We start from the raw sequence: 10,128 nt of genomic DNA, 5'->3' as shown, positions 1-10,128 counted from the left end.
TTGGCGTAAATGGTCACGTAAGTTGATTTTCGTCTTTCGTTTCGTCTGAATGGATGGATTTGGGATATAGGGTTTTTGTTGGGAGTAGTCGAAGTTGATTTACTTTGGAAATTACTGTATCAGGGAAATGGAAGCTGACAGAGGAGGAAATGGTTGCACGCGAAGGAGTATTGGTTCTGGAATGTCCCAAACATGTGGATCCTCCTCTGACTTAGCTACAAGAAATTGTGGTTGTGGGGAAAGATTGTTGCTGTTGAAGGCAACTACATTGAAGAACAAAGGGAGACTGTTTTATAGATGTAGAAATTGGGCAGTAAGTGAGAAAATGTTTTACTTATTGTGATGAAGTTTGTATTCGTGATTTGTAATTTCTTTTGCAGAGTAATTCAAGTTGTAACTACTTTGAATGGGTTGATGAAGGAGACTCGAAAATTGAAGGAAGCTTACAAAGGAGGAGTGAAGAAGTTGAAGTCTGTAATGAAAATGTTGTCTTGGATCTAAGGAAGAAGAAGGACAAGTTGAAGAGGAAATTAGAGCAAGAGAGAAAAAAGTTCAAAATGATGTTGGTCTTGTTTGTATTGTCATTATGGGCATTAACAGTGATGTTTTGTTTTATGTTTGTGCTGAAGATAAATTGTAATTAGATTGGTAATGTTGTGTTGTGGATGTACTTTCAAGTTTTAAATTGAATAAAATGTTGTGTTCTGTTATGTGATTATAGTTGTTATTTAACAAACTTCACTTCTTTGCCATTTAATACGCTATGCTCCTGTAGGGCACTTTTAAAATCTTTCAATGACTTAAACTCCATCCCCAATGTAAATTTGAAACTCTTAGTCATTTCATCTGCTCTGTACTTTGGAAACTTCCTCCTATTATCACTAATAGCCTCATCACTATCCACATTTGAAGACAATTCATCAGTATTGTAATCTTCATTTATCTCATGCTCATGGTGTCCAACATCTTCGTTAACCATAAATGACCCCTCACCACCACCGTTTCTTCTCCTCACACTTTTCTTCCTCTTTTTCATTGTATTCCACCTCTCTAAAACAGGATTAATATTTCTTCTTTCTTCCTCCACCCTCTGATCCTCCATCCCAAACCCATCATCATCATTTTCCATTCTGTTCTCTTCACTATCATCCACATTTTCCATCACTTCTTCCTCAACCACATTGCCCTCTTCCTCACCCCTCTGTACATATTCGTCCTCAACGTTCCCCTCTTCTTCTTCGTAATCCATTAGGACATCTTCTACTTCCACATTCCCCTCCACCTCACCAACATAACCATCTTCTTTATCAACTGTATCATCTTCTTCAGCCACATAAGCATCTTCTTTATCCACTACATCATCTTCTTCAGCCACATATGCATGTGCTTCACCAACATAACCATCTTCTTTATCCACTGCATCATCTTCTTCAGCCACATAAGCATGTAGTTCACCAACATAACCAACTTCTTTATCCACTGCATGATCTTCTTCATCCACATAACCATCTGCTTCACCAACATAACCAACTTCTTCATCCACAATAGCATCTTCTTCAACAACATATGCATGTATATCTTCCACCTCTTCTTCCATATTTACCTCTTCCTCCGTCTCCTGTACTGCCTCTTCACCAAAACACAAAAACTTTACTTCATCTGGCTGACTAGGTTGTAGATGTTGGACATAGATTTCAACCTCATCATTATTTGCCTCTACATAGTTAGCCAAGAACAGTGCTTCCCTGTCATCACTCAGTAATCTCAGGTTGTTCATTGCCTTTTGTTTTGCCCCCTTCCACCATAGCTTGAACTCTGCATCATACTTGAATTCTTTAACATATCCCACTGCTTCAAAGTAAGACCACCTGTCCGGATCAATTCCTTTTATAACATGTATTTCTCCTCCCACATATTCTATTCCCTTATTCTTCACGAACTTCCCCATGTGATGCAGAGAAAAATGAAAAACCATTGCTAATCCTACATTGTAAAATGCACATTTTACTCACACAATGCACAATAAGCAATGGAGTGACAGTAAACATAAACGAAAATAACAAAATTACCTTCTTCGAATCGCCTTCCTCACACACACAATGCAAACGAACACTGGAGCAACAAAGTTATCAACCCTAATCGCGACTCACGTTCAAGATAAAACAAAGTTATCAACCCTCGTCTTTGATTCACTTAAGAAGATCCAATCCCTTATCTCCGTCAGCTCATTTAATCACTAATCAATTTCCATTTAAAATGTTTTAACACGTGGCAAATGTTACAAACGATAGCTGTCAACCCACGTGCCTATACGTTAGCCACATCACCTGAATTTTAACGCCGTTTGTATTGGAGGACCAAAAATAATGGTTTCCTTAAGGACAGGGATCTAATCGTGAAAAGTTTGAAATAGGGACGAAAAATAAAAACGCTTGATAGTTCAGGGACTAAAAACATATTTAACCCAAATGAATTTGAGAGGTCAAAAATATTTAGTATAATCGAGTTTAAATAATTATATTTATTTATTTTCTATATTTATTGGATAAAATGTATATAAATATTGAAATGTGGATCAACATTTCTTGAAGATATTTGTTTCAAATATCTTGAATAAGTAATCATGTTTTTAAGATAAACCGATGAGTAAGTATTAATATTTAATTGAAATATTATTTTAAAGTAATAATAAAATAATATATTTTATATGTTTTAATATATAAAAGAAACAAAAAAGATGATAGAACAATATAATAAGTATTCCTTTATTAATAAAAAATTTAAGTGATAAAATTTTAATTAAAGAATATAAAACTAACTTTGAGTAGGTGATAAAAAAAATAATTTGAAATTTAATAGGAACACAATTAAAAATATCAATATTTACCAAACTTCAAATTTAATTAAATTTATATTTATAAATAAAATTTCATTAATTTTTAATAAACATTAACATTTATGTATGTTAATAATAGAATTTCATTAAAAATTATTATATTATATTTGTAAAAACTCGTTCTTACTATTTTGATATTTTTATTTATAAGGTTATATATAATATAAAATAAATTAAAATTTATTTGTCTAATTTATTTTATCTCTATGTTTAGAAAATCTTATTTTTTTTTTAAGATTTTAGACACCAGGATGCAGAAGATAACAAATTTTAAAACTATTTAAGTCAATTAAACGTTTGTTTTGAGTAAATTTTTATTTTCTATTATATTTATAGTTTTTTATTTTTAATTTCGTTTATATGGATGAATTTTTATCATCCTTTGATAAATATGACTTTGAAAAAATTAAGTTATTATATATATATAGAGGTTTGCTAACACGTGGACGTATGTTTAGAAAACTTAGTTTACTAACAAAAATATTCTTGTATATTATGAATTATAAGTTTTAAGGTTAATGGTATTTTAATAATTTTTATTCTCAAAACTAAAAAAAAAAGAAACCCCTAAATCCTTGCTCACCTCCCTCCCTCGTTCTTTTCCACCCTTTCTTTTTTATCTCTCTCACTCCTTTCTCTGTCATCTAATAGCCCCAACTGAACAAAAAATCAGAAACTCTAGCTCTTAAACAATCTTACATAAAAAGATTTTATAATGAGTTTTCATTTTATAATGAGTTTTCATTTTATAATTTTTGTCTTATATAATTTTATATAATTTTCACAAGCATAAAGAAATTGGTAATTGACTTGAAAAAAAATCAGAAATACTCGTTGTTAAACAATTTCTTACAAAAAATGATTTTATAATGAGTTTTCATTTTATAATTTTTGTCTTATCTAATTTTATCTAATTTTCACAAGCATAATGACATCAAAATAATTGGTAATTGGCCTGAAAAAAAATCAGAAACACTCGTTAAATAATTTTTTACAAAAAATGATTTTATAGTGAGTTTTCATTTTATAATTTTTGTCTTATCTAATTTTATCTAATTTTCACAAGCATAATGACATCCAAAAGAATCGGTGATTGGCCTGGAGTGATTTTTTAGAAATGATAATTCAACATATACAGATGATAAAATTAGAGAGGTTAGTGAAAATGATGAAATTAGAGAGGTTAGTGAAGATAATGAAATTAGAGAGGTTAGCGAAGATGATGAAATTCAAGAGATCTTGAAAGGTGAATATGTCAAGACTCAACTCTTTACAAAGACAAATTATTTAATAGTAAATATTTCTGATTTTTTTCAATTGGAGTTACAATAGGATGACAGAAAAAATTGGAATGAGAGATGAAAAAAAAATGGTTGAGAGGAACGAGAGATCTGAATAAAGATTTCGGGTTTTTTTTTTTTTTTTAAGTTTTAATAATAAAAATTATTAAAATATTCTTAACCTTAAAAATTAAAATTCATGATATATATATATATATATATATATAGAGAGAGAGACGCACGTTGTTTTTTAAAGAAAACAAAAAATCATGGGCCAACCCCATTCCCAGAACGTGCCTCCGTCTCTGAGTGGAAGAAGAAGAAGTACATTTATTGGAAATGCATCATTGAGGGTTCGTTTCTTACCACTTAAAAGACAAACTTTCAAATCGAATATTTTCTTCTGAAAGCTGCTGTACTAAAATAATAATAATATTAGAATACAATATTGTTGTACAAATATCAGAAAAAAAACAACTTCATTAATAAACACGCTCAGCGTATAAATTGTAATTCACTCTTCATTAGTTTACTACTACAAACTTCAAAAATACAACTACGAAAATTATAGACGACTTTAATTTTAAAGACCTAATTAAAAATTATAGAAAATTCATAAGCCCAATTAAACCTTTTAAAACTTTAGTATACATATTTTACAAAATAATTTATATATAAACTCAGTTTAACTCCACCTTATATATGGTGCGGATCAATTCATGAATTGAGTTAAGCTTGTTTTTTTTTTCTTAAAAAAATTGCAAATGATTACACCAAAAATATCAACATATTTATTACGTTATTGGCTCCGATAATCCATTACCATACTCCATCATTGATTATGGAGGACCATTTTTAAATTTTCAATGTCTTGGCATGGCTCGAATAATGTCACTGCATGTGCAACAATAATAACAATATGTAATAATAATAATAACAATAATAAATATAATAAATTTTAATTTAGTTTTTGTAAAACCAAACAACTTCCATTTCATTATATTCTTTTCTTTTCTTTACTTTCTCTTCCTCTGTTTTTGTTTTCTCTGCTTAAAACTGGCAATAGCTTGGTTATCTTCGGCATTTAGCTTTTAAAAATAAACTACTACAAATGTTTTTTTTCCTGTGTCGTGTCATGGGGAAGTGTGCAGCGACAAATCTAACGTGCAAATTATTGCTATAAATTTTTTTTAAAAAACTAAGTTCCAAAATTTGTTGAGCTCGTCGTGGAACCACCAGAGTGACTCTTGAAACTTTTCTGCAACTAAAATATGGCTCCAAATGACTCTCCTTCTCGGCGTATTCTTCCCTTTAAGTTTTGCTGCAAGTTGTAACTTGTGGTTATGTGATTTTTGCTTTTCTCATTGTTAACCATTTCAGATATTAAATGAATCCATTCAACATTGATAAAATGTGGATAAAATTAACATTTTATTTCTAAATTAAATATCAACGTAAGCAATATCTATTTTTTTTTAAATTAGATATTGAGAGGGAAATGGACAGGCACCTATTCATGTCTTCAACTTTTGTATTTGTTTTAGTTTTAAATTACTTCAATACGTTTAACCATTGTTACTTTTTTATATTTATTCGATAGATTATTGCCTGATAATTTTATATATTTATACAATTATAATTTCTGTTTTTTATAAAAATGAAAATAAGACCAAAATTTCAACCTCGTTAAATATAAAAATAAAGATGAATTTTCATTTTACGAGGAGGATTAAATAATGAATGTACATACTCCATTGTCATCCTCTTACAATCTCATTTATTTATTTATCCTTATCAAAGTTAAGATAAGAAGAAAAAAAATTAAATAATAAGACATCCAAATTTATAATTCATGATGAGGTGTCTGGATTTATGTAATTGCGTTTTAAGAGTAATATTTTTTTTTCCTTTAATGAACGCGATAAATGAATGTCTATACACATCTCCATAATTTCTACTAGATTAGAGGCCGATATAAAACGTAAGGGAAGAGAATGTTAAATACATCAATATTATTTCTTTATACATTACTTTCATTATTGATTTAGAACTTATAACTACAATTTTTTGCTTTTAAGCAATATTTAAATATATTAGGGAATAATAAAAGAATGGAAGATTAAAGATCTCAATAACCAATTCAATCATCACTAAACCTTTGGAATTTGATCGAATATATCTCTATCAGTTCGATTATAATTGTTGGTTTTAGCTCTTGAAAATTAAAAGAAAAAAAAAACACGACAGTTAATAATTCTAAAATATAAACCTAGTTTATTTTATCTTTTCATTTATTCGAGTGATTATTTGTTAACCATTAAGTGCACTATGTAAATTCATTTTAAACACAATAAAGTATACAAACTTATTATTGTGCATCTTATCATTCTACCTACACACATCAATTCAAGTCAATCATTTAAAACATGTCAAACATCATAATATTATATATATATATATATATATATATATATATATATATATATATATATATATATATATATATATATATATATATATATATATATATATATATATATATATATATGGGTTTGTTAACTTATGTATGGTCTTTTTTCAGCTGGTACATTTTAGCAATGTGTACCGGATTTTAATAAACAAAAATACCCTTATATATTATGGATTCTAAGTTTTAAGGTCAAGGTATTTGAATAATTTTCATATACCTTACTTTTTTAGTTTTGAGAATTAAAATTATTCAAATACCTTTAACTTTAAAATTTAGAATCCATAACATATGAGGGTATTTTTGTCTACTAAAATCCACTACACATTATTAAAATATACCAACTGAATATATATATATATATATATATATATATATATATATATATATATATATATATAAAACTGGTTTATAATTTTGAGTCATTTATTATCTTAATCATAATTTTGGATTTTAACTGCGTTACTCTCGTTGCATTAAACCTATAAATACATAGAGTAACTTATTGTTGACAAAAATTATATCTAAATATGGCGTAAAATTGTACAATCTATTACATCTATTCGTAACTCCATAATTAACAAGTTTATATACACAATGAGTGTCCTTTATATTTACATGAGAAATATAGAAGTTTGTATGATCTACCTTATATATCAGATTTATACATATACTCCTAAGTTGCCCAAGAATATTGACCTCTGACTTACTCTCCATTGAGAGTCTCTCTCATCCTTTGTCAACAAGAAATTTACAACATGTACAGCATCTAACACAGAGATGTATGCACATCATGAAATATAAGAAAAACGGTAAAATCTCTAAAATATCTCCACAAATTTCAAGACTTGTTCACATTTAACGACACTGTTCTCATTGTATTATAGACAACAAAAAGACAACAAAATTACTTGTACATGTAAGATAGAAGGTGCTGGGACCATATTTGATGAATATGTTTAAAAGCCTTATAATAGCACAAGCTACCAATTAAATTGACACCAACAATTAAGTATCTTCCTTCCCAATATGTTTTATTTCATATTCAAAACATATATATATATATATATATATATATATATATATATATATATATATATATAAAATATGATTTATTTTATAAAAAAAAGTAGCATTACCAATATATAAACACGAGTTGCTACTATTTATGTTTCTTTTGTATATATTTTTGTTTGAGATTGAGTAAATCAAGATTTTTTTTGTTTTCTATAATCATCTTACTAAATCAAGCATATATACAGTATATAAGAATAAAAAAATTAACAAAGATATATTAACACTCAAATAACAAAAATTTCGTCAAAGAATCTATGATCACATTACCACATTTTCTTTCTTATATTTTATTGTTCATTACTACATTTCTTTTCATATTTTATTGTTAACAGTTTCACAGCAATCAAAAATAAAATCAATTTACAATAAATATATATATATATATATATATATATATATATATATATATATATATATATATATATATATATATATAAATAAAAGTAGATGCAAATCTTATTTTATAAATCGATTTTGTAAGGTTAAGTTAAATTTTAAATGTATTTCTTCATATATGGTATCATAGTCATAAATTAGAATTTATCATAACAAATTTGTTGTTTGTTGGTATATTGTTTCACTATTAATATTATTATTAGACTATCTTTAATTTATAGTTACAAAGAAATATATATGTCTCTACATGGTATGAGTGGATTGAAAATCCAACATTAACTATAAATAAAATTAATTCATAATATAGTGTGAACCTTACTTTACATGTTAATTTTGTAAAATTGATTTAATCTTAAAATCTACTTCTTAAAATTATTCCTCTTAACATATAATAATATTTTTAAATATTAAGAAAACACTTAAAAAATAAATCTGTATAAATTAAAGTTAGTTTATTCATAGATTTACTTGTGAATATGTTTTTCAATTATTCTCTCTTACAATTAATCATGATTTTTTAATTTATTTATAAAAATACCTCAATTAAGCTTCAAATTTATAAATTTTGAATAATTTTAATTAATTTTTCATTTTATAGTCTTAAACTTTTAATTAAATTTTTATCGTTTATTTTCTTTTTAATTTGGTAGATAGTAAAACTTAACAAAATATATTTTGATATTTTTTACTAAAAAATACCTGCTTGAAAATTTTACTTTAGTTTAACAGATATAATTAAAATATTAATTATCTGATTGTTGCATTATTATTTATTGTAAAAATATATTATGTTCTAAAGTTTTCTATGCCCTGCTAGAATATTTTTATCTAGCAGCGCATCCTATTGACCATGAATGACAAGTTAGTTCTGAAGTACCCTCATTGGAGAGTCGCTGCCACAATACTGGGAAACTTCCCACTCCATTTCTTTTTATAGCTCCCCACGTTCGTGTTACTGTCAAGGTGTTCAACGACACCACACGACACGACCTACTGCCAACAATGATAATACAGCTGTTCTCTTGCAATTCACGTGCATCACAAATAACTATCACACGCCATAACACGATAAATTATTATATTCGGACAATAAATAATTAAATACATCAATTAATATATATGTCCTACAAAATTTTGGAATTATTTTCATCTATTTAAGATTTAAACGTATTCTCCAGATTTACCTAAAAATCGCACATGTTTTTTTTTTTATAAAGTGTTAACAATAAGAATAGCTGAAGAGATTGAGTGAATAATGGTGTGGTATGTCCGACTATAATCACTTTTAATTTTAAAATTCACGTATTAAGATAGTCACTTGTACTATATCATTTAAATTGCAAAGGGATAAAAGTTATAACAAACTTCTATTCCGCAGGGGTGGGATTCTTCTACACGCCACTGTTTGTTGGATTTGTTGGTCAGCCTCCATCCCAAGGAGGGATACTTATTTAGAGAAACGGTTGCAGATCTATCACGTTAGAGAAAGAAACCTTTTGGAATATATATATATATATATATATATATATATATATATATATATATATATACCGTAATTTATAACAATTTCTAATATACCGCAAAAGATAATAAAAAAAATTGAAAAAACAAAATTTTGGGTTTTATATAAGATGTAATACATCAAAACTAGTATAATAAATTGTATTGTATGATCATCTCGTCGCTCAAGGACTAAGTAGTCCACAATCCAGCAAGAAAATGATCAATCGGTTCAGAACAGTCATTAATTGATAATTAATCCGAGTAGTAACAACTATAAACGAGCAGTTAACGAGAATAATAGTTATTAATTGACAATTAATAGAAATAATGTCATTTATTGGTAATAAATAAGTCAGACATAATGATAAGCTCAATATATTATTTATAAACATATGTAGGAGAGGTAAGAGATGAAATTATGATTATTCACTTTATTACAATATTATTATGCAAAGTTACTGACTCGGGCGTCAGAGTGTTTTCTGCATGTAGCCTCCTACACGGCTTGG

General features: G+C 27.3%; 1 protein-coding gene across 1 annotated transcript; it reads right to left on the bottom strand.

Moving 5' to 3' along the window:
* Positions 1-724: 724 nt before the first annotated feature.
* LOC148207017 (uncharacterized) lies at positions 725-3,540 on the bottom strand. Its single transcript, XM_088109363.1, has 2 exons — positions 3,480-3,540; positions 725-1,983 (listed from the first exon to the last, which is right to left on the bottom strand). The coding sequence occupies exons 1-2, from the start codon at positions 3,538-3,540 to the stop codon at positions 725-727; spliced, it is 1,320 nt and encodes a 439-aa protein (XP_087965489.1).
* Between the last annotated feature and the right edge of the window lie 6,588 nt (positions 3,541-10,128).

Source organism: Vigna umbellata, chromosome 1 (genome assembly GCF_029865625.1).
Source record: "Vigna umbellata cultivar VRB3 chromosome 1, Vumbellata_1.0, whole genome shotgun sequence".
Taxonomy (NCBI): Eukaryota; Viridiplantae; Streptophyta; class Magnoliopsida; order Fabales; family Fabaceae; genus Vigna; species Vigna umbellata.
This window is presented reverse-complemented; position numbering and strand designations above follow the sequence as displayed.